Below are 26790 nucleotides of genomic sequence, written 5' to 3'. Positions count from 1 at the left end.
TGGGGCTACTGCACAGGACCAAAAGAAGCTACAGAAAGTTGTAAAATTAGTCAGCTCCATCTTGGGTACTAGCCTCCATAGTATCCAAGACACCTTCAAGGAGCGGTGCCTCAGAAATTTGGTATCCATTATTAAGGACCTCCACCACCCAGGACATGCCCTTTTCTCACTGTTACCGTTGGGAAGGAGGTACAGAAGCCTGAAGGTACACACTCAGCGATTTGGGAACAGCTTCTTCCCCTCTGCCATCCAATTCCTAAATGGACATTGAACCGTGAACACTGCCTCACTTTTTTTATATATTCTGTTTTTGCATTATTTTTAATTTGGCTATTTCATATACATATATACTTGCTGTAATTGATTTACTTATTTATTTTATCTATATTTAGCACAATGTATGCCAGTGATGTTAAACCTGATTCTGATTCTGAAAAAAAAAATCAGGGTGTTGCCTGGAATAGAGGGCTTAACTGATAGGAGAAATTTCTTAGACTGAATTTATTCTGACAGGAACCCAAGAGGCTGAGGGGTGACTATATAATGGGGTATGAAACTATGAAGGGTATAGATAAGGCAGACCAAGACATTTTTGTCAAATACTAGAGGGCGTAGGATTATGATAAGGAGATGGGAGGGGGCAACTTTTTGATACAGTGGATGAGAGGAACTATTTAAATGCAATTTGTATATCTGGGAAAAGGAGAAGCTAGGTACAGGCCTGATGCAGCAAATGGAATTAGTGTAGATAAGCATCACGGTCAGCATGGGTGACTGGGGCTGAAGAGCCTGCTTATGTAGTTAGCAGCTTTATGATTATTCACTTGGCCCCACCTGCATGTCGTGTGAAATGGCCTCGGGGTTTTAATGGTTTAAGGGCAGAGTTGAATTTGTGCTGGTACATAGTTATGTTTTATAACCATACTTGGAGTGTTAAGTCACTCCCTCATGTTCAGCTTGGAGCCAAACATGACTGAATCTGCAGCCAGGTCACAGCTCCCTGGGGACTGGCTTGCAGAGGCAGTGATTTACAACTTGGCAGCTTGTGCAGTGGAGTTCTCTGCCTGTTTTATGTAAGTATGATTGTGAACTTGGGATCAGACTCCAGCTTTCTTTTAAAAATTGATGGAAGTAGCATTCTGTTCCTGGAAACTTGATAGTGAACAAAGTTGCTTTTTGAAGTGAAATGAGTTTGAGTGTTTAACTGAGTGGAGCAATCCTACCATCTCTGTCTATAGAAATGTTACAGTGTGAGTAGATTCTGCTGTTTGGACTCTGTCCACAGCCGTGTTGCAAGTACAATTGGCTATGTGTATCTGTCACTTCATAGACATTCCACAGCCCCCGCCTCTTCATCATTTGTGTTCTCTTTTTGCTCATGTCCTCCAGAAACCTGCATTTAGCTTCCACGTGTACACAGATGACACTCAAGTCTATCACCCTGTCAACCCCAACACTGGCACAAAAGGAGACTATTCAGTAAACTGGGTTCAGGCCAGCCAACAATGTTTGTCCCACTTCCCAGCTCTTAATTGTGTTCCACAGTTTGTGTTTTCTGAGGGTTTCTCTACAGAGTTCCCAAACACTCATAGAGAGAAAGTCATGTTTTCTCAAATCTCCTCTAGTTCTTTATCAACCAACTAAAATCTGTGCCCCCAAGTGACTGACATCCCTGTAAATGGAAATGGGTTCTTTTTGCTTACCCTGTCTTTGCCTCATGTCGTTACTTCCACTAATTGCTACCACCTTGATAGACTGTATATTGGACTAGCTAAGTATCTGATGAACTAAAGCCAACCTTGTAACTTCCTCCCTTGTTTACACGTGCACTTTCATTGAAACTGAATTTTGAGGCATGTTGAGTGGTGAAGAAAAAGACTTGTTGACCCAACCAGAAACAAAGATATCTTTTATTTGAAAATCCTGCTTTAAACTGCAAGTGTCAATATACCATGAGAAAGCTGAAGTGAGACATTAAATTTTAGCATAGGGGCTAGCATAATGCTTCTACAGCGCCTGCAATGCAGATTCAATTCCACTGCAGCCCGTAAGGAATTCGTTCATTCTTCCCATCACCCTTTGTGTTCCAGGTGCTCTGGTTTCCTCCCGTATTCTAAAGACATTAGTAGGTTAATTGATCACATGGACGTAATTGGGTGGTGCGGGCTCTTGGCCCGGAAGGAACAGCTACTGTGCTGTATCTTTTAATAAATAATAGCAAAATAAGTACTGGATTGGAGTTGCACATTGGCGCTGGTGTCTCTCGGGTTTAGTCCTAACCACCAGTGCCATGTGGAGTTTTCACTCTCTTTGTCTGGGTTTCCTCTGGTACTCCAGTTTCCTAACATAACCCAAAGGTAGGGTAACTGCAGATTGCTCCTAGGATGTTGGTGAAGGTAAGAGATGATCGAAATGAGGGGGAAATAACACAGGTTAGAGTAGGATTAGTGTGAATATGGGTGGCTGGCAGCATAGGTTCGATGGGCTGAAGAGCCTGTTTCTGTGCTGTTTGTCTTTATAAATCTGATTGTTAATACGGTTTTACTTCACACAAGTATTGAGGATACCTTGAGTCAGCACTAATCCACTCCAACCCCAAATTGTCCTGAGCACCTGTACTGTAGAACCAGCTGGTGGTGTAGCGTCATCTGCAGGCAGATGGTCCTGAGTTTGGTCTTCCAGGCAGATGGTCCTGAGTTTGAATCCAGCCGGGTCCCAACCTGGGCAGCAGCAATATCTGTGCGGAAGAAAGGCCTGGCAATCTACTTCTGTATCTTGCCACTGAAACCCCATGAGTCAAAGACGATTCAGTGGCAGTCAACAGCAACAACAACTGCTGAACTTACCTTCCCTTTTCTGTCATCTATAAACTTTTAATCTGATTGGAGTTTGGAAGTATTGACGGAAGTATTCCAAAAGGAAAAACTCACTCAGCTTCTAGTATTATAAACTGGCACTACAAGAAAGCTGTGAGCCCAGGACAGAGTGTGAGGTGCAACAGGCTCTGCATTGAAGATTCAAGGGAGTTGATTGAAGATAATTTTTTAATGGTATTTTTGTGCTAACTTTATGTTAAATAGAGTAACTCAGCAGGTCAGGCAGCATCTATGGAAGTGAATGATGTTTCAGGCCAAGACCCTTCATCAGGCATTCATGCCACTCCAAGTCCTGAAGTTGCTACTCAAGCTGATTGTATAGTGCATTACAAGGAAACTTGCCCTGCACATTATCATCTTTGAAGTTAACCCTTTTGCTTTAAATAGAAGGAGATGAATTGATAGATGGATACTTTATTGATCCCAAAGGAAATTACAGTGTCACAGTAGCATTACAAGGGCACAGATATACAAATCTTAGAAGAGAAGTAAGAAAGACTAAAGAAAGGTTACCTCAAATAGCTTAACAGGAAGTGGGGTGAGAAACATTGTCCTGAATTGCTAGGAGTTTCTGCAAATCCTCTCGTTTTGACTGTTCTATCCTGGGTAAAATATTCTGACAGTATGTACTATCTATGCTTCTCATAATGTTGTAAACTTCTATCAGGCCTCTGCTCCAGAGTATAAAACCCAAGTTTCTCCAACCTATGTAACAAGTGTTTTGAAAAAAATGCTTAGTATCTCTTATTTTTACATAAGTAGCTCACCTCGCACATTTAAGTATTATTTTCAAAGCTCATTCACTTGGCCTGCCAGTATCTTCCAGAAAATCCTCTATCTTCCACTGAATTTGCCATGGCACTCAGCTTTGTATTGTCAGAAAACTTATGTGCAACCTCGTGGTCCTCTCTTAAATTCATTATTATTGGCCGTGAACATGTGTATCAGTTCCTGAAGCACCTCAGTGAAAACTCTGAATTTGAAGATGGTCCATTTATTCCTGTCTTTTTCTTTCCATTAACCACCCCTAATCTATGTCAGTATATCAGCTCCAATCCTGTGAGTTGTAATTTTAATTATCTATTGCTATCAAAATCCACATACAATATTGGTTTTCCCTTATTCATTCCAATAGTTACAAGCTTAAAGCTTTTCCTCTCATAAATTCACATTAACCCTGCTCATTTTTGAAACAACTTCAACTCTTTACTTCACAATTTATTCTTGAAACTTTCCTCACTACTGATCTCAAGTTAATTGGCCTACACTTCCATTGTTCCCCCCTTCTTCTTGAATAATAGGGTTATAATCCATTGGATCCTTTCTGGAAAAAGACAAGGGACTGCCCATAAATACAAGAGATACCTGAAATCCAGAGCAACGCACGCAAGATGCTGGAGGAATTCAGCAGTCTAGGCAACATCGATGGAGAGGAATAAACAGTTAACTTTATAGGCGAAGACCATTCATCAGGACTCATCAACCATCTCCACAGTCAACTTCTTACAAAAAAAATGATAATCAGGTCCTGGAGATTTATCAGCTTTTGGACCTGTTAATTTTTCCAGACCTGTTTTATTTCGGTATATTTCTTTCAATTCCTCATTCATTTTAGACCTGTCCTTCACCATTTCTGGGAGGGGATGGGGCTGGATTCCCTTGTCTTCCAACAGATACTTGTTTAACCTTTGCCATTTTCTTATTTCACAACATAGTTTTTCTGTCTTGGTCTATTAAGTGACCTGCATGAACTTTCTTCATTTTTACATATTTGTAGAATTATTTATGATCTGTTTGATATTTCTGCCTTGGTTACTGATTCTCCAGTACTGAATTCAGGAATGTTCCCATTCCATAAGCTTGCTGTTCTTTTTGAGAACTTTATAACTCTTGTAATCTAATGCTAGTGCCTTACTAGCCACAGCTGGACCATTTTTCCTTAAAATGTTATACATATTCCATGTGTCATTGAATTATTACAGCACAGACCATTCAGCCCATCAGTACTATGTTTTCAATAAAGCTAAAGAGATAACTATTAGAAGAAGATCAGAGAGCATCACTGTGTCTCAATCAATTTCCCATCACTCTGAGTCAGTGAGAAGAGATTAACTGGATATTCCTTTTATTGCTGTCTGTTGGGTGACATTTGTACTATTTAACAGCACCATTTAAGACCATGTATTCAGAGTTACAGTTAAATATTTAATAAATAAATGCCTTGAATTACATTCAGAATGTATCCTTATAATTAAGGGTTTCTTTGCTGTAAGTTATTAAACTAATCAGGTTAATCTTGATTGCTCTGTTGATTTAGGAGATTCAACAGTTGCCATTTATATCCTAGTAACTATGTGCCTTATCATTAATTTATGCATGAGGTTTTATTACACCCTTTTTTTTTGTTTATGCAGATTGTGAAGGAATTATTGAAGATGTTGTGTTGCTGGGAGCACCAGTAGAAGGTGGGACCAAACACTGGAAACCTCTCACTAAAGTGGTTGCAGGCCGTATAATTAATGGCTATTGCAGGTACCCAAGCATATCCTGCCTGTTAAGCCCATATGTCTCAAATTGTAATAACCTTTGTTTATTTTTAAAATGTGAAAATAGTTAAATAGAATAATGGATTGAAATTGGAAGCAACAGCAATGAGATCTGGACAAAAATAGAAGTGGTGTTTATTAGGATCATGAAACATAGAAGGCAGGGAACATTATACTTGGTTGAATTCAAAAATAGAAATGAACTACTGTACAAAGATGGTGTCCCCTTATTTTTGGGTTTTCTTTAACAGAGAGTACATTAAAACAAGGGTGTGTAACACACAATCAGAAATGGATCAGATTTAATCATTTTGGTTAAATATAAATACTGGACAGGGTTAGGTTTTTATTGGAAAACTCAGCTATGCTTTGAAATAATGGCATGGGGTCTTCTTGGTCCACTTGAGAAGACAGACTGGGCCTTGGTTTAATGTCTCATTATGAAGCCCACCCTGAAGCATCTGGAGTACTTTTGAGTTCAAGTCTCGAGTGGGATTCTGAGAACCCGAACTCTGACCTGAGGGCAAGGTTGTTACCGTATGAAACTTCCTCAAGGATACTTGCGGAGTTTACTAATGCAGAAAATTATTAGAACACAGCATACGAAGAACATGCATGAGAGGCAGTACATTTTCTATCGAGTCAGAGAAAAGTACAGAACAGAAACAGGCCACTTGGCCCATCCAGTCCATACCAAGCCATTTAAACTGCCTTCTGTCAACCGCACCATGGCCAACAGAGTCATAAATTAATATCTTAGGCAATATCTGAAATATGACAATGGGCAAAGGAAAGGAATTAGCTTTAGATTGTAATGAGCCAGAACAGACACATTGAAAAATTATTGGATGAATTAACTGCCTTACACGTGTCTGGTTTCCCTGACTTTGTCAGATTGAAATTATAGCAATTCAAGTCAAGTCAAGTCACTTCTATTGTCATTTTGACCATAACTGCTGGTACAGTACATAGTAAAAATGAGACAATGTTTTTTAGAACCATGGTTTACATGACACAGTACAAAAACTAGACTGAACTACGTATAAAAAAAAACACAGAGAAAGCTACACTAGACTACAGGCCTACACAGGACTGCGTAAAGTGCACAACAACAGTGCAGGCATTACAATAAATAATTCTGGACTAGATTCATTGGTAAATTTATTTTAATGGGGTCTCATCACTTCTTAACTAAATAATGTAAAGTCTGAAGTAATTGCCACTAAATTAGTAAGTGTGATCTTCATGTAGCTGAAGTTTGTTTAGAAGTATGTAGTTGCTTAAGAGAGAAAACAGTTGTATAGCTCAGAATGAGCTCAAAGCATATCTAGATTTCAGTGTAGAATTTTCAGGCAAAATCTATTTTTGAGATTATGTTGATTTCCAGACCTTTGTTCTAAAGGGAATTCTTGTTTGCTCCTATAGGGGAGACTGGCTTCTAAATTTTGTGTATCGTAGTTCTTCAGTACAACTGAATGTAGCAGGTCTACAGCCGATTGTTATGGATGATACAAAAATGATTAATGTGGATCTTTCATCCATTGTGAGTACCTACCTCCTCTCTATAACTAATTTATTTCTGATGTATTAAAATAATTTTAGATTTATTTTAAATGAATTTTAAGATGCAACTTTGAGTGCTGAATTTCTCAGGTCCAAATGTGTTGAGTCTTTTTGTCATGCGAAGAAAATTTTAAATTCAGCATCATTATGAATGTGTCTTACATTTTAGCTATCTACAGTTCAAATACTTTGTTAGATACTGTGATTTTACCCCAAGCATATTCCTTTAACCCAGCAATAGGAAAGTAACAATGGAGACAAGAGACTCCAGATACTGGAATCTGGAGCAATAAACATTCTGCTGGAAGAACTTATCAGATCAAGTAGCATCTGTGGGAGGAAAGAATTTGTCAACATTTTGAGTCAAAATGCTGCATCAAGGTTTGGTGTATCATGAACATTTCCAGTTTCTGCTGCCCTCAAATGAATTGCAGTTTAAGTTGTGCACTGTTACACTGCACACTTGGCTTGGACAGCAAAATTAGCAGTCAGTTCTCAAAGAGAATCCTGACATAGTGTCAAAGCTTGAAGCTGTTGCTGAGGTGATGTATCCTGGTTCCTTTGTGAATGTGTGGAAGTACTGACAACATTGATTGTAATTTCCCTGATTTAGCACCCTAAGTAGTCAGCAAACAAAAAAGGCTTTTAATTCTGTGGTTTTTCTTTAACCCTGGATAGTGCCTGTCATGGGTCTTTTCCATTACAGTTTGCATGTTTCCTCCTCATACATTGTGGTGCCATTTATTAACCCTTCAGTAACATTGGCATTTAAATGCCCATAAAGAAACAAAAGTCATGTAAGGCCTTTTACACTTTTATTAGTTGCATTCGAAAAGTTAAATGTTATTAATCTGCTAAAAAGTGCTGTTGTTCGTAAATGCTCTTACGAGAGGCACAATGGTGCCATTAGGAGAGCTATTGTCTCATTACTCCAGCAACCAGATTTCAGTCCTGAGCAGTGTGGAGTTTGCACATTTTCCCTTTGACCACATGAATTCCCTCCTGCAGGTTAGTACGTTAATTTACTGTTGTAATTTGCCCATCATTAAGGTGGGTGATAGAATTGACATGGGAATATGTGGAAATAGATTAGAGGAAATCGGACTATATCGCATAGTGGTAATTGTAGGTTATTCCTATGCCACGCAGTTAGCCACTCCCACATGGGAGGAGATCACATAACGTACAAGCAGGGTTGTCAGTGAAGTTTCCTGCATGCTGACGTCCTGGTGTGCTCTGCACCGTCCCTCGTTAATGGACATAACAGGCCATAAGACCTGGAAATCTGAAAGTGCTCTGATTACTTTCCAGTTTGTTTTTAAAATTGTTTTGACTGTCACTAAACCAGAAAAAAAATTGCAAGTTTCTGAAAGTAACAATAGCAATACCAAAAATATGCTGCTTTACATGTGTTCAAATCTATTTATAGTTAATAGAATAACTACAATCAACATGTAATATATATTGGAAATACTTAAGAAAATTTTACTATTGGCACCCATTTACGTATATTAGTCACCTCCTATCATTCATCAGGCACACGTTTATGTTCCACTTACCCAAAGTTATTTCCATTTTCAGTACTAGGTTGGTTTGCCAGATTTGTTGTAAACAGATTAAGTATTAAAAACATTGGAATAAACAAAGTCCAGTCACAAAAACATCTACAGTCATGGTACAGGCTGTACAGATTGCACCAATAATAACAAAACATTTGAGAAACAGGACCGCAGTTGTTGTAAATCTGGAAAGAAAAAAGGAAACTGGTGGATTTACTCAACAGGTCAGGCAGGATCTTCAGGAGAGAAAGTGTTACCACTTCAGTTCACTGAACTCAGAAAAATATTGTACTTTATCATTTTAAATTTCCCGGTGCTAGTTGGAGCCACCATATTTCCTTCCACCTCAGCATCCTTCGGTTTAATTTAGATCCTGATTTGGAAAGTACAAGTCTAAAGCTTTAACAGATGCCTGGGCAACACTTGCAAGAGCAGGATAGTTCCACAACATTTATTATACCTCCAGTTTAACTGATCATTTATCATGCTTTGAGAAGTGCTGCATTGACTTAAGCATTTTGATAAGAGGTTATAAAATGAACTTTTTAAAACTGAGGAGATGCTGCTCTTTCTCTTCCCCCCCCCCCCCCCACCCACCCCAGTTGAGCATTGGAACATCCTTGATGGGCATAATAAATGCTGTTTCTTTCATTCAAAGCTGTATTGTGGCAGTAAAAGCCCATGATATTAAACAATCGGTGTGGTAATGAAAATTTGACAGTGGCTATGACTCTGAAGCTAATTGCAGCTACCAGCTATTTTTAATGCTATGTGAGACACTGACTGTTTCCTTCGGGACGTTCATTGTAGTGCAGCTTAAACCTTCAGCATATGAAAATAAGATTTGATGACCAGGTAAAATTTATACCAATACTGGAAGTTTTGATGAAAATTAGTGAAGTTAGCGATGGAGTTAGAAATTTGGACAGGCAAGAAAAATAAAACATAGGCTAGGAGGAAAAGTAATTCAAGCAGAGACAGCCAGAAATACAGATTGTTAATAGAGAAATGCATTATTGTAATGTGAAGGTAGGCATTGTGAGCTGGACACATGAGAACAGGGATCTGTTTTGATCTCTTGCCAGATAATGAATGCCTGACACGTTTAGGGTAATCTTTTTTCTGTCAGACCTTGCAGTCCTTGTACTAAATAACAAACATTCAGTATACACAGCAACAGCTCAGCTAACTGGCATCTAAATTCAACCAGTGATTCATAGAAGATTGAGTCACAAGTTAAAATTCACACCTACGAAAAGAATGCATTACAGCTCACTTTGCAAAATGGGCAAAGAAAATAATTAGAAATTATTCCTGCCAAAAACATTTCGAAGAGGCTGGACACAAGAAAATATAAATGGCTCACTGTCCTCATTGCCTGAAGAGGCCTAATAATGGCCCCTCTCATTGTCTTCCAAGCTGAAATTTGGTACCTCAGCTCATCCAGGTCAGGCATTAGCATGCAGGGCCTTGAAAAGCGATATTAGCAAAATTTAAAGAGCAGCATTTGATACTGTGGCAGAACAATAACTTACCAAGCATCCTGAATAACATTATCTGGAACTTCACCATGACAGCAACTCAACATGAGATTTGATCTTTCTCCCCTTCTTAACTCCATAAGTTCCATGCATTTAATCCTTTATGGATCACATAAATCACAATATGTATAAATACCTCAGATAACCAAGAGAAAGTAAGATACTCAGCCAGCTTCATATCCCCTCAATTCACCTCTCTCCCAGTTAATATCTGCTCCAAAATTCTAAGTGGATTTCTTGCCTCGTCTTCCTGTTCAGGATTCCCATTCAAAAGATTCAAAGTACATTTATTATCAAAATATGTATACAGAACACAGCGTGGAGATTTGTCTGGCCACAGACAGGCACGAAACAAAGAAACACAGTGGAACCTGTTCAAAGAAACATCAAACACCCAACGTGTGAAAAAAAGAGCAAATTGCCTAATAGCAGAAAGCCAGCAAACCACAAAGAATATCAAACATCAAACCAGCAGTCCAGTAGTATTCCGTTTAGCTCAGTCCCGCGCCACTAGTCCACTGGGAACCCTAGTGTCATTCTTCACCAAAGCATCCTAGTCCACGTCAATTGCCCAGATCAAACCACTCAAGAACAGCAAAAAAAAGTAACCAGAATCCAGAAACACATACAATGTGAACCTCTAAGTCTCCCAAAATGAATCCTCAGCATTGTCAATAAAGCCTTTCCTACACCCTTGTGGCCACCAGGTTAATTCCAACCTCCCTTTGCTCTCAAGAATTCGGATTTTTTTTTGCCTCCAAATCCGTATCCAGGTTTGATCTGTGTAATGCATTTTCTGCCCTGCCGAAGAAATAAAATGGTCCAGTAACAGTTATGATTAAAGCCCACTATCACAGTGACCATGACAATGATGCATTTCTTGTCTCACACCATTCAAGTGACCCCCATGTTAAGACAGAATCAGATCAATGCAGAAAAGGTACAAGCCCTTCAGCCCAACCAGTCTATGCTGACCACTTTGTCCACTCAGCCAGCATCAATTTCCTATTCTCAGCCCGTATCCCTCCATGTATGTACCCAAGAGCTTCTTAAATGGTTCTATTGTACCTGTCCCAATCACTTCCTCTGGCAGCTAGCCCCATACTGTATACTCACAATGATAAAGTTGCTCCCTCAAGTCCCTATTCAATTCCGCCCCCCCCCCACCCTAAACCATTGCATTCTGGTCTAGGGTTCCCCTACCCTGGTGAAAAGACTGATGCCATCCACTTCACCAATGTCTCTCATAATTTTAAACATTTCTATAAGGTCACTCTTCATTCAAAGTAAATTTATTATCTAAGTACATGAATGTTACCGTTCCTACCTTGAGTTCACTTTCCTGCAGGTGTTTACAGAAAAAAAGAAATACAATGGAATTTTACAAAAAATTATGACTGACAAACACCAATGTGCAAAAGAAGACAAACTGCAAATAAATAATATTGAGAATCTGAGTTGTAAAATGTCCTTGAAAGTGAGTCTGCAGATTTAGAATCATTTCAGAGTGGTGGTGATTGAAGTTATCCGTGCCAATTCGAGAGCCCGATGTTTGTGGGGTAATAACTCTTTCGGAACCTGCAGGTGTGGGACCCCAGACTTCTGTACCTCCTACCCGATGGTAGTTGTGAGAAAAGGGCACGGCCCAGATGGTGAGGGTCTTTGATGATGAATGCTGCTTTCTTGTGACAGCACTGAGAGGTGGGGAGAGCTTCACCTGTGATGGACAGGTCTGTATCTACCACTTCCCATGGCCTTTTTTCCCCTCTGGGCATTGGTATTTCCATATCAGGCAGTGAAGCACCTGGTTAGGATACTGTGCATCTATAGAAGTTAGTCAGAGTTTTTTTTGGTGACGTATTGAATCTGCGCAAACTAAGAAAGCCATGGCTTCTTTGAGGACTATTATATGCTAGTTCCAAGACCAATATTCTGATACGTTGGTGTCAGTGAATTTAAAACCACTGACTCCTGTCCACCTCTTTTACCCTAATGAGGACTGGCTCATGGACCTCCAGCTATTTCCTCCTGTAGTCAATAACTAGCTCTTTGGTTTTGCTTTTTCTCTTGTGTACCAAGGAAGGCAAATCTACTCTGGTTAACCTTTTCCTATAACACAGTATAGGAATAGCAGTAGCAACATCCTCAAATCTTTTCTGCACTCTTTCCAAATTGACCTTACTGTTCCTTTAACAAAGTGACTAAAATTGTTCATAATACTCCCAAGTGCAGCCTTACTAATGGCCAAAGTCCAAATAAAGCACGTCCAGTGCCCTGTATTCACTTACTCTTTTGGATAGCTCTTCCAAAACTTCCAAAAGATTCATTAACACGACTTCCCACACACAAAGCCGTGTTGACTTCTCCAAATCAGACTGTATCCAAATGCTGGTAGATTCTGCCCCTCAGAATTCCCTCCAGTAACTTCCTTACCAGTGATATTCACTAGAATTCAGAAAAATGAGGAGTGATCTAATAACAACCTATTGAATGGTGAAAGGTCTTGATAGAGTAAATGTGGAGAAGATGTTTGCTAATGTGGGAGAGTATAAGACCAGAAGACACAGCCTCAGAATAGAGGGGCATAGCTGAGGAGGAATTACTTTACCTAGAGAGTGGTGAGTCTCTGAAATTCGTTGCCACAAGCAGCTATGGAACCAAGTCTTCATGTATATTTAAGGCAGAGGTTGAGAGATGGCTTGATTGGTCAAGGCATGAAAGGATACTGGGGGTGAGGGGTAGAGGCAGGAGACTGGGGCTGAGAGGAAAACTAAATCAGCCATGAAGAAATGGCAGAGCAGATTCGATGGGCCAAATGGCCTAATTCTGCTCCTATATCTTATGGATATCAGGCTCACCAGCCTATAGTTCCCTGGCTTGCTGTCATTCCAAAGCAACATTACCCATCTTCCAAAATTTTACCAGTGGCTAATGATGAAAGAAATATCTCCACAAGAGCCTCTGTAATTTCCTCTCTAGCTTCCTGCAAAGTCCAAGAACACAGTACACTTAGGCGGCCCCACCCAGCTCTGCTGCTGCTAGTGGGTGGTGGGGCGGAGATACATCTCTACCAAAGGAGGTATAAGGTGCTTCTCCTTCTGCTAGCCTGCAGGTCTCCCTTGGACAAGGTGTGGCACCTGCTTAGTCCCCTCGATCAGGGTCATGTGAAGCCATGGGAGCAGTTGGCGCATATCACAAGTCCTGGTTATGCAACCACTGACAACAGGCAGGCAATCTCTGAAGAGTATTGATCATGGCTTGGTTCACTCATCTTGTGGAGACACTGCCCAGAAGGTGGCAATGGCAAACCACTTCTGTAGAAAAATTTGCCAAGAACAATCATGGTCATGGGACCACGATCACCCATGTCACAATGGCATGGCATGTTTTGTGGATGATACTGCCCACACTTAATCAATCACCTTCCAGAAGTACCCATAAAGGTAACCTGGTTAGTGAGGGAAATGGTCATAGGGGAACGCTGCAATCTCTGCCTACTCTCACTTTCCCACCAGTCATCCATCTTTCTGCAGCTTGTACATTGGATGTGACCACCTCAGCAAAAGTAATCTACAACACTCAGTTGATCCTGAGTGGATCCAAAACCAGCTGCATGCCCTTGACCCAGCTTGTCAGGTGCTGCAATTGGGTGTACTTCCCTTAGCTGTAGTTATCAGGAAGACCATGAGGTTCCCTAACTTCCCACATCTTGCAGGAGAAGCATTCCACTATCATAACTGCCATCCTGTGTATACCAAATCTAATGATAAAGACAAACAAAAAAATAAAATCCCCAACTGCTACAATATCTACTCCTCTTAACCTTACCTTCCTTTTATTGGCTAAAGTATCCTCTTATTAACCAATCAATGATGCTTGTCTTTTTAAAGGTTCCTCCTTTCACTCCTACTTCCTGAAATTAATAAGTGAGCATGAAAATCTCCCTTTGCATTTCAGACTATCGTTCCCTCAGTACCATCAACTCTCTATACACTCAGTGGTCACTTTATTAGATACACCTATACACCCCGTTAATGTAAATATTTAATCAGCCAATCATGTTACACAAACCCGATGCATAAAAGCATGCAGACCTCTTCAAGAGGTTCAGTTGAGAGGCAGGAATATAAATTATTTAGATGGGAAACAGTGGGCTGTTTTTAATAAAGGGATGTCAGTGGGAGTTTAGGTTTTCTGTTGCAAAGACACAAGTAATTTGCTTTTCTGAAAGGAACATTACAGCCCAAATTGATCTTAAGTTATATGGTGAAACTCTTAAATAAGAGTCAGTGTAAAGTTTTTAGTTATGTTGATGGGCACCAGGCTAACATGGAAGGTGCATGCGAATAAAATTCTGGAGAAGTGTGACAAAGCCCTTAATGTGCTCAGGCACTTAGTTGGGTGTGATTGGGGTGTGAGTAGGAGGTTACCAAGACAAATATATATTGTTTTGATCAGATCTGACTTTGATTATAAATATGTTACTTATGGGTCAGCCACACCAATGATCTTAAAGCCTCTAGATAAAATTCAAGCTCAAGCATTGAGATTATTAAATCATTCCCAGTTTCGGCATCACTGGTAGAAATGGATGAAATAGCTTTACATTAGTAGAGAATTGAGATTGCTGTATTCATAAGGTCTTCAGTTTGGGTGGATGGGAAATGAATCGACACAAGATCGTAGTTTGTTTAATGAGGAATATTGACCCAGTGTACCCCTTTCTGCTGCTCCTCCTTGTTTTTTTCTTTGCTTGTGGTTGATTTGGAGCTTGAGGAAAAGATCAAGATAAAGAGCAATGGTATATGAGTGGCACAGGAAGTTCAGCAACATATGCAACCCAGATATTATGGATTCTTGCATATCTACACAGATGAAAAAAATCCTCAGGTCATTCAGGTGTTTCAGATAATGTTCCAAAGTTTCACATGACTATTAAGAAACAATTATTAGGCAAAGTATCAGCATTCATGCCTGAAATGCTGGCTATCATCGTAGCCTTGGATTGGGTTGAAGGAATGCCTCCTGATTATATACTTAAGTGGTCTGATTGGTTCTTGATCTCAATGTCTATTAAAAAGGGTATTTCAAATTGCAGGTCAGACATCCTTCTTGAGATTGGACAACATCAGTTGAGGCTGCAGGGTGTAGGTCTGTGTATACATTTCTTATTGGTCCCTGCCCATGTTGGGGGCGAATGAAATAAGGTGGCAGACATTCTTGCCAAGTAATCACTTAAAATTAAGGATATAAATGTAGTGGTGCCTTTGCATAAAGGGAAGATGAAAGCCATAATTTTAAAAAAGTTATTCGATCACTATGGCAACAATGTTGGGGATAAGGAAAAGAAAGGATGGCCTTTCTATATGTTGAGAGCTCAGCTGGGAGATGGGTATAAAAGGAGGGAAGAGTTATAATTACACATTATGTATTCAACGTACTAGGTTGAATAGTTCCTTGTTTAGAATTAATATGAATGATACGGGCATTCGTAGGAAATGCACTTGTTAAGAAACAGTGCAGCATATACAGTTTTAATGCAGTTCCTATGAGGTGCTAAGGAAACAGTTAATTGTTAAATTGAAATCTTTGGGACTGACAGTTTAACATGGAAAATTTGTTAGGATATCACTGCTATCATACATAAGTGCATACTTTCTGGAAAAACATCAGATGCTTTGATGCTGTTTGAGTTATTTATTTGGGCAATGGAATGAAGTGGGTATAGGTCCTTTCTTTTTGCTCCACAATCCAACTCAGTAGATGGCGGTAATGCACCTTATGTTGGTCTGCCAGCCACCATTAAACTTTACAAGAAGAAGGGGCGGTTTAGTTGTTGTTCAGGCTAAACATCAGAATGGGGAAGAAGTGTGATCTAAGTGATTTTGACTGTGGAATGATTGTTGGTAGCAGACGTGCTGCTTTGAGTATCTCAAAAATTGCTGATCTCCTGGGACTTTCATGCACAACAGTGTCTCAAGTTACAGAGGGTGGTGCAGTGAGTGGCAGTTCTGTGGGCAAAAACATCTCGTTAATGAGAGGGGTCAGAGCAGAATGGCCAGACCGGTTCAAGCCGACTGGGAGGTGACTAACCCAAACAAACACACGTGACAACAGTGGTGTGCAGAGGAGCATCTCTGAACGCACAACACAATGAACCTTGAAGTGGATGGGCTACAAAAGCAAAAGACCACAAACGTGCACTCAATGGCCACGTGATAAAGTAGTCACCGAGTGTATACTCCTAATGTGTGTTCTTTCTGTATTTCAGAGGCTACATTTTACGTTACTCTTTCTGTTTCCCTGATGTGTATTAGCTTTATAATTTCCTCAACACCAGATGTTTAATATTATTTATGCATGTAATAAACCATGCAACAGGAACAGATAATACGTCACAGCAAGATCTGGCATATCAGTGCCAGTTACCAAGCTGATCTATTGCATGCAACATTTAATCATTTTGGTCTGCACGGCTCTTCAGACCTTCTTACTGCTTATTTGTTTGACAGTTCTGTTCACGACTTTGTTAATGAACACAGCTAACTTTTCCAGTCACCCATATAGGAAAGGAAGGGGGGAGGAAGGCAGAATAAGAAGGTGGAGGGGGGAGGAGAAGTAAAAGCTGGAAGAGGATAGGGAAAGCCAGATGATGGGGGAAGGTAAATGGATGGGTGAGGGAGGATGAAGTGTGAAGCTGGGAGATGAAGGGCGGAAAAGGTAAAAGGAGGCATCAGATAGGAGAGTGGACTACAGGAGAAAGGGAAGGAGGAGGAGTGCCAAAGGGAAGTGGTTGGCAGACAAGGAGTAGAGAAGAGGTAAGCGAGGAGCCAGAATGGGGAGTGGAAGAAGGGGGGACCCCTGCCATCTTATTCTGGCTTCTTCCCTCTTCCTGTCCAGTCCCAATGAAGAGTCCCAGCCTGAAATGTCAATTCTTTATTCCTTTACATAGATGCTGCCTGACCTGGTGAGTTCCTCCAGGATTTTGTATGCGTTATTGCTGAATATCTACAGTAGTTTTATAATTCACTCCAGATTCAGTGAGCCTTGCATAAATTTAATATTTCTTGCACATATACAGAAGAGTATAGAAACCTACGGCATTGTAGAAGGGGAATTGACTGATAGCTAGGGTTTGGCTGGGTCTGAAATTTGGTGTAGATGCAGAGCATGGTTTACTTCATGTCTTTAGGTGGCATCATCAAGGGGCACTATGTAGATGAACAAAACTGTGTAGATGATACCAGATTTTGAAATTGCTTGTTTCAAGGTGAGTAGATGGAATGTAGCACCTTCAATGGACTGATTAACTTTATAACTTACAAAGGGAATCAAGCATGCAAAGGTTAGTCTAACTGAAATAAGATGAATATAATTGGTGGCATTAAAATGGGTGAACAGTTTAATGAAACCTGATGCCATATAGTTTTTGTACAGTAAGAATTTATTTGCTTAATATATCTCAGACTGAGTACAAGAAGACCATTTTACTCCATGCTCTAAATTTTGTACGGGACAACTTTGAAGAGTTCATTATTCTGTCCAGTCCCAAACTTGTTATAATACATAGCTAACTTACAGTGAAAATCAAAACTACACTTGAGCAAAAAGTACTCTTTGCAGAATACAGATAGTTAAAAGCAAATGAGGGTCAGAGTCTCTGAAGTCAATGATCTGCTGACCTTCCCTGCACCATACTCATTGCATTCATAGTATAATATAGCTGTCCATCCAAAAAATTAAAATTGTAAGAAAATTTAACAATCGTTGTACCCACTTTCTATTCTTAAGTCTGTTCTTTGTTCTACCAGTTTTCACAATCTTATAAAAATGCCAAATCTGAGCATCTCAGACATGCTTTGACTTTTTTCCTCTCACTTCTGACGTTGAAAAGAATTCATGTTGCTAATTGCCACAAGAGCAGTGCAGTTATGGGACACCTGGAACTCGGAACAAATCACAGAACTATTGTATATTGCTGATTGCTGTAAGTTTTGTGAATCCAACAAAGTATAACCACAAAGTAATGGTCCTTAGACAGTATGACACTGGCAGTCTCCTGGAGATAGTGGGGATCAGCAGGTCTAGATGGGATAAGGAATTGGAAGAAATTGCCATCAACAAAGAGTGGTATTGAAGAAATTAGTGGACTTAACCCAACCCTATTTAAAATGTTGTAAATTGCTAATTTGAAGTTTTGGTATTTGCAGTTAACAGCAGGTGGCAGGATGTAAATTGACCAGTAAGAGGGTGATGGAGTGAGCCTTGATTTAGTTCCGTGAACTGACCATTCCTAATAAAGAGCAAGGAAAACACATTGGCGTGATGAACAAATTATAACAGGTGATAAAGCATCCCCAGCAGTTTAACTGAGTATTATCTTGAAAGCGCATCAGCGTCAATCAAAACAGAAATTGAATTACAGGCACAGTATAACTACACCTGATACAGCAATCAGCTTGTATGGTTGGAACCGATGCAATTGTTAACTTATTATGCTCAAGGCCAAGTATAAGGTTGGAACAGGAGACTGCTTCTGAGCCGTGAGATAGATTCACTTAGCATTTTATCTTTATAAGCCAGTGATGTTAGTAGCACCCAGTCATACCTGAAGGGTGTTGCGCCAACTTACTAGGCATTGGATCAATTATTTGCATCCACGATGATGTGCATACACAAACCAGTATGTGCTAACACATGGACCTGCAGTTTGCAGCAAGCAGTGTGCGTTCTTGTGAAGATCTCTGGTGTGTGCATGCACCAGCAATGGTGCTACACTCTGCCCATCAGCAGAAAAAAACACTGAAGGAACGTGATGTTGTTTACATGTGTGGCAGTTGAAGAGTGCTCATTTTAACAAGAGTGTACATCTCAATGTTTGACAGAGCAACCGTGTTTGAGAAAAGAGCCTATTGTATCCCTCACTGCGTGATACTCTTCTGCTATGATTTCCTATGCAATTTAAAATGAGATATTGCCAGGGGCTAATTGAAGCTGAAACATTCTAGTGATTACTGAGTTCACTACTGAATCCAAGGCAACACTCATTATTCTGATACAATCTTTTGTTTTCCAATTCCTTAGTTTCATCTGCTTCTTGTCTACATTTTAGCATCACAGCTTTCATTCCCCTCAACATCACTTGTGTTTCACTGCAACGTTTTACCATAACAACGCTGAATGTAAATGCTTCTCCACCTGATGTGATGCATAAAGGCACTGGGGTCACCATTGAATTAACCAACACAAAGGGAAAGGCTGATAAACAAATATCGTGGTACAGATATTCAGCCCTCTACCAGTCTGTTAAGTGAGTCATCCTGATTTTCAGTTAAAACAAATTCATAATAACATCAAGGGTGGGATTTGTGTTTTCACTGTTACTTTGTACATTGTTTTAAATCTTAGACAATCCTGATTATTTCTCACTGGTTTTGACTGGCTTATCCTAGAAGCGCAAGTACTTCACTGTCTATGCTGACCATTAAATACTTGGTCCAGAGCCTAATGAGGTAGCAGTTGCATCAGATCTAACCACATGAATTTATAATTGCATTTGGTGTGGTTACAATTTGCCTGTACTTCAGTTTGACACTAACTTGACAATATTATTACACTAATACTAATCCACAGGAGGCGTCTGCTCACCAGGGTCACTGTGGCCTTTGTGTGACATTGAGGGATGGCAGACCATTCAGCTGTAGGGACAGATAGGGAATATCTCACCTGTCACCCAGTAAAAAATTTAGGTTAGTCAGACAGACACACAGACAGGCAGACATACTTTATTGATCCCGAGGGAAAGTGGGTTTTGTTAGTCTCACCAACCAAGAATAGTGTAGAAATATAGCAACATAAAACCATAAATAATTAAATAATAGTAAGTATATTAGTATAAGTATATAAGTGGAAATAAGTCCAGGACCAGCCTATTGGCTCAGGGTGTCTGACACTCCGAGGGAGGAGTTGTAAAGTTTGATGGCCACAGGCAGGAATGACTTCCTATGACGCTCAGTGTTGCATCTTGGTGGAATGAGTCTCTGGCTGAACGTACTCCCGTGCCTAACCAGTACATTATGGAGTGGATGGGAGTCATTGTCCAAGATGGCATGCAACTTGGACAGCATCCTCTTTTCAGACACCACCGTCAGAGAGTCCAGTTGCACCCCCACAACATCCCTGGCCTTACAAATGAGTTTGTTGATTCTGTTGGTGTCTGCTACCCTCAGCCTGCTGCCCCAGCACACAACAGCAAACGTGATAGCACTGGCCACTACAGACTCATAGAACATCCTTAGCATCATCCGGAAGATGTTAAAGGACCTCAATTTCCTCAGGAAGTAGAGACGGCTCTGACCCTTCTTGTAGACAGCCTCCGTGTTCTTTGACCAGTCCAGTTTATTGTCAATTCATATCCCCAGGTATTTGTAATAATATACAAAGTAAGTTTGACGTAAATTGGACATATGCACCATATGTAAGAGTTTTAATAGCACCCTAAAATTAGAAAATGCCCTGATTTAAACTAAAAAGGTCTGTGGGAAATTCAACAGAACATTTTGGACCAACCTCCATAAGGACCACAACAGGTTTGGAGGCTTCAGTGCCTCAATGACCCAGAGAGCTATGTTGGCTGGACCCTGACCGGACAAACAAAATTGTTACAGAAACAGCAATGGAAAATGCATTGCTGCCCTCAATGCCAGCGGTGTAACAGACAGTAACTAACTATTTTGAACCAAATAGAGAGCATGGTAGTCAGCCATTAGGCAAGGGATCAGAGTGGAACATGTTGGTCAGCTGAAGCCAGGGCCTGGTCAGCGGGAAAATATGTCTCTTCTTCATGCAGTGGGTTCTGCGTGTATAAAATAATCTGCCAGATGAAGTGGTTGAGGCAGGCACAGAAACATAATTTAAAAGTCATTTGGATAAGTACATTGGTAGGAGGGGTTATTGGGATATGAGCAAATGGGTTTGCGGGCACTATGGCTGGCATGGACAAGTTGGGGCAAAGGGCCTATTTCCATGTTGTTTTACTCCATATCTTGACTTTTAAATCAGCAGCTCAAAACCTATTCTTCCATGGCATCAAAGTAAACTTTAACCAAGGATGAAGGACCTCAGTTATGTGAATTGATTGGTGTAGCAGTAATTGTTCTCTTTGGAACAGAAAAGGTTTCAAGGAGATCTGGTATGTAAAATCATGAAGAATACAGACTCATAGAAATTTTTTCCCTTTGATTGAGGGAACAACAACTAGGAGCAAGGCTGAAGATAATTAGAAAACAAACAAAAATGACAGGAAGGTTTTTTTTAATCATGTGTGCTTAGGGTCTGAAATACATGGGTTGTGGTGGACTTGGATTCATTTGAAGGAAACAGGGTAAGTATCTGAAAGGAAAGTGGGATGAGTGAGATTGCTCTTCCAGTTGAATAGCTTTCTTTCAGCGCTTCAAATGTCCTGTTATTTGTAAAATGGCCAAAATCCAATCTAATTTACTGCAAACCACAAAACTTATATCCAGACTCATTGGAAGGATTTACATAGTCAGATGTGTTCACATAGTGCATTTCTTTTTAACTGGCAAGACATAGTTTTGTTTTGTTCCGTTTCAATTCTCAGGGAAAAAAACACACACATCCAGATAATTTGTGGAGAACCAGAAGCTCTCACTAGCTGTAGATGAGATATGCAAACCATCTGTTTGTAATGAGATGTTTGAAAGATTTGCTTTAGCTCCTGCGGTATGATGCATTTTTTTTGTAGTGCTAGAGGAAACAGTTTGTTCTGTCTCCTTCAGAACACAGTAAGTAATTCTTGGACATTGAGTGTTCTGCTTCTGTGAAGTTAGGTGTATAGGCTTTCAGTGTCCTATTACAATGATGTTAGTGTACTTGGCTTTGATCGTCCTTTTACTGTGAGGTTAATGTATTGTTTTTGCGAGTCTTGTTACCATGAGGTTTGTGTATTGCCTTTAAATGTCCTGTTACTGAGAGCTTAATGTGCTGGCTTTTAGTCTTATGTTACCATGACATTAGTGTCACTGGTTTCCTGTATTGGGACAGTGTCTTGACCTTGGATGTCCTGCTATTCTGTGAAATTAGAATTTTGGATTTGGGTGCCCTATTCTGGTGAACATAATCTATTAACTTTTTGTCCTATTACAGAAAAGTTTGTTTTATGGATTGAGTATTATCCTACCATGGAATTAATGTGTTGGCTTTGTGTTTCCTGTTTCGGTGATATTTGCATGGCTTTGATTGTTCTGAGGTTAGACTTTTAATATCCAGTCATTATGAGATTACAGAGTGAGTTCTCTAAGTCTTGTTAATATGAGAGAGGTTTTGCTTTACTCCTTTACTGTAGACCTGCACTTGGGTTCTAGCAACCAATGTGCTGAACTAGTTAAGAAGAATGAGTAGATATCTGCTCATCCATATTTAACAAGGTAGATCTTGCTGCACTTTGCCGATGCAAAACCGGTTTCTCACTGAATAAATCCCAGAGCACCATCTTCTTGATTCATAAAGAATTCCACTCAGATATGTTTCACATGTGACTCAAGGACATTTGTCTACTTGAGAATGTTGATAACTCACCATTTTGTGTTCCTTACCCAAAGTGGTGAGTTATCAACATTCTAAAAGTCCAAGTGTCACACATGAAACATATCAGAGTGGAATTCTGTTCTTGTGAATGCGTCAGAAGCTACGTAGGTACATTTAAGTACATTGAGGATAAGATTATTCATCACAGGCAAATGTTGTGAGCTTGCATAAAGCACTGCAGAAAGAGAGTTGAGTTGAGCTTAAATTTACTCCTGAACTATTTGCACATATTGGCAATGAAAGGCAAAAAGGGTACTTAGCCCGAAGCTGTACTTCTTTCCATAGACGCTGCCTGGTATGCTGAGTTTCTCCAGCATTTTGCTCAGATTTCCAGCATCTGCAGATTTTCTCTTGTTCATTGATCTAAAGTGACTGTGAGAAGTAGTAAGTTTTATTAAGTTACTAAGTAGCAGATTTGTATCTAACTCCTGGGATCCCCCTACATATGCCTTAGAATCAACATTTTTTTGCCTTCAGAAAGTCACCTGTTGAATTTACTTGATTCATAAAGACAAAGATTTGCTTGAGCGTTATTTGTCACATGTACATCAAAGTATACAGTGAAATGTGTCAGTTTGCATCAAATCAAATGAGCTAAGATTATGCTGGATAGCCCCACAAGTGTCGCCGTACTTAAAGGTGTCAACGTAGCCGTGCCCCTGACCCACTAACCCTAATCCTTATGACTTTGGAATGTGGTCGGGGAGAGTGTACATTACAGACAGTGGCAGGAATTGAACCCAGATCCTACAGCTGACATGCTGTGAAGTGTAGCACTAACCGCTAAACTACAATGCCGCACTGTGCCTATTTTTAAACCAGTGGTTCTTAATGATTGCAAAGTTATAGGCATTTGCTGTCATTTTCCCATGAGATCGAGAACACCCAGAGTTATTGCTTCCTTGAAAACTCCAAGTTGGTGTTATTTTATAACTGCTTCATGATTTATCTTTGCTATGCCTTGGTTGCGTTTTGCTACTCAGATTACACTGCTGGATATGACTGAAAGACAGGGTGCCACAGATTAGAATCTGAATTAGGACTTCAAGTGGGAGATGGAGCTACACAAATGGCCCTTCACCTGACCTCTAGCCGTTCTGGTCTCATCATCTGGCTGAGCAATAAATCACATCAGAAATTCCTTCTCAGAATTCTTCAATTAATTTTATAAACACTAGACCAAGAGCTAAATAAGGATCAGAATGTAAACATGTACAACAGATAAAATATGATTGATATTTAAAGAAATATAATTTTAAAACTCCTTTTGCTGATGTTGCCATCACTGATCCTGCACAGGCTGCACTGTTTCTCCACCGCAATCAAGTTGAAGTCACTCAAAGCAATCTTATACGAAATGCCGACAGCAAAATACCCAGAAAATCTACACATTGATACGTCTATGACTTTAACTTATTAATAGTATATTTAATTACTGTGATAGAAACTATCTAGGCTCAAATAAGTCATATTCTGTATTTTTCTTATGTGAAATTTAATAAGAACATAAGAAATAGGAGCAGGAGTAGGCCATCTGGCCCATTGGATAAATTCATGCTGATCTGACCATGGACTCATCTCCACCTACACGCCTTTTCTCCATAACCTTTAATTCCCCTACCATGCAAAATCTGTCCAACCTTATCTTAAGTATATTTACTGAGGTAGCCTCCGCTGCTTCATTGGGCAGAGAATTCCACAGATTCACCACTCTCTGGGAAAAGCAGTTCCTCCTAATCTCCATCCTAAATTTACTCCCCCTAATCTTGAGGCTACGTCCCCTTGTTCTAGTCTCACCTACCAGTGGAAACAACTTTCCTGCCTCTATCTTGTCTGTCCCTTTCATAATTTTATATTTTTCATAATTTTATAAGATCTCCTCTCATTCTTTTGAATTCCAGCGAGTGCAGTCCCAGGACTGTAATTGTTTAGACTTTAACTGTTTAGTACTTGTATTTTAGGCTGCTCTTCTAATCATATGCTAATGTGCTGATCTTTATTTAGCGCTCGGCTCTGTGTTTATGAAGTTAATTTGCTATTCTGCCACTTGATAACAGCACTGAGGTTGAGTTCCAGATGCCCTTTCATTGAAGAGCTCTTGGCGAAAGGCCAGTGCCTCCACTGCAAAGAACCAAGGTTCAAAGGAGTAGGAAAGATGGTAAGGTAAATCAGAAAGTAATGATTAATGACGTTAATTTATGTTTTAGAAAATTGTCAGTTGTAGAAGGAAAAAAAAGACTGAAAGAGATGAGGTATTGAATTACAGGAGCTCCGCAGATTCTTCCATTCATGTTTAAAACTCTTTCAAACTAGTAATGTTAGTAATAAAATGTTTCCTGGTGTTCATTAATGCCTGGATACAGTATAGATTCTATTATAGTTCATTAAAATAAAAGAATTATAGCAAGAGTAGATAAAGTAAGACAATACAGATAGCAATAGAAAGTGGGCATTTCTGACTTGCACAGAAATCAGTTTACAGGCAGCTGTTAGGTACGGTACCCTTATGTAACCTGGGGACTGCCTGTATTGATAAACAAAGATTTGAGAGGAATGGATCTGGACTTCCACCCGGTGAGAACATGTACAATAAAACTAAGGGCTGCAAGTCTTAGGTGAATTCACAATGCACAACGCCCAGTGGAGAAACAGATGTATACAACATAGGACAACTGATGAGAGAGATGTACAGTGCTTGGTACTCGATGAGGTTCAGAGTTCAGGACACCAGGCTGGAGATGAAGCTACACAGAGCAAGGCATCATGAGGCAGCACTACCCTGTAAATGACGTCACAAATGACATACTGAATTACACGGTATAGGATGTGGGTGTGAGATGTAGGATAGCATGAGAGAGACAGGCCTCCACAGGGCAGGACAGCAGGTGAAAGACAGATATACATAGGACAGGACATTAGGTGAGGCTGACTACACTGAATGGGGCAGCAGGTGCAAGACAGCTACACAGTGCAAGATGCCAGATGACAGTGAGCTACACAATACAGAATGACAAGTATAGGGCCCAAGTCACACCAGGTAAGGGCCAGTCTTAGAATGCATGTTTCAATAAACTGGTGAAATCAGCGGCAGTTTTGAAAGAACATGTATTTTATCACAATTCTGACTCTTAAATTAGCAAGAATTCCAAGCCAAATAAAGGTTGTTAATTTCAACAGTTAAATGTCTCCTGATCTTCATTATGTTATAAGCGTTAGCACAAAGAACAAGATCAGCTTTGGCATCTGCCTCAGCAAAAGCAGCTGGTTTACAATATGCATTGGATTTAATTCAGGCCAGTGGCATTTTACCATGGCCACAATTGAAGGCTTAGTGGTAGAGACAAAGATTGAATACTGAAGGCTCCATGATTTTTCTGTCTTTAAGATATAATGGAGCTAATAAGACATTTGCCCATTGCTGTTGGTCACCAGTATCTCAGTAAAAATAACCAAATCCTAATTGTTCTTGTGACCACTTGATTGATGTGTACCTTTATAAGCTGGTTTGTTTAGCGTTAAATATTTTGAAGCTATCTAACCTGCAATCTATTTCTAGACACAGAGAATGTTAAGACACTTTCCAACCAGCTTTGCTTTGCAAAGTTAATGAAATGAATGTGGCAGCTTAGGGAAATACAATTCTGTATGTGTGTAACAGCTTGTCTGCATGCATCGCTGAAACTGACAGCACAGCCTCTGTCCCTGTGGCAATCTTTAGTGTTTTTCTATAAAACTAATTTATAACCGAAAAGGGGCCATCAAACCCTTTAGTCAGTTGTCCTTCAAGCCATGTACAATCTGCCCTGTGTGGACTCTACTCCATTTACAGTACTTTGTCTGCTGGTGTCCATTTAGCATCTACCTTCTGATGAGCCCTACCCCCCGTGTTCCATCTACCACCACCCCATCATAAATTTTCAATCTCTCCCCCTCCCAGTGCAGAGTGCCCTCCTGTTTCAAATTATCCACCATTGTCCCTGTACCAAAAAGACCAAGGTAACACGCCTGAACGACTGGTGTCCTGACGCACTCACCTGAATAATAAGCAAATGCTTTGAGAGGCTGTTCAAAGATTACATCTGCAGCTTGCTACCAC

The 26790-nt window shown here is 40.0% G+C and overlaps 1 protein-coding gene across 1 annotated transcript in view; it reads left to right on the top strand.

The window, feature by feature from the left end:
- The window catches only part of tmco4 (transmembrane and coiled-coil domains 4), a 90627-nt gene that overhangs the window by 57924 nt on the left and 5913 nt on the right, over positions 1–26790 (top strand). Inside the window, exons 12-13 of the mRNA XM_059951982.1 lie at positions 5291–5408; positions 6848–6965. Coding sequence (XP_059807965.1) covers positions 5291–5408; positions 6848–6965 — 236 coding nt within the window. The remainder of the gene's footprint in view (positions 1–5290; positions 5409–6847; positions 6966–26790) is intronic.

This window comes from Hypanus sabinus, chromosome 27 (genome assembly GCF_030144855.1).
Source record: "Hypanus sabinus isolate sHypSab1 chromosome 27, sHypSab1.hap1, whole genome shotgun sequence".
Lineage (NCBI taxonomy): Eukaryota > Metazoa > Chordata > Chondrichthyes > Myliobatiformes > Dasyatidae > Hypanus > Hypanus sabinus.
Note: the sequence above shows the minus strand (reverse complement) of the source record. Positions and strands in the feature narration are given on the sequence as shown.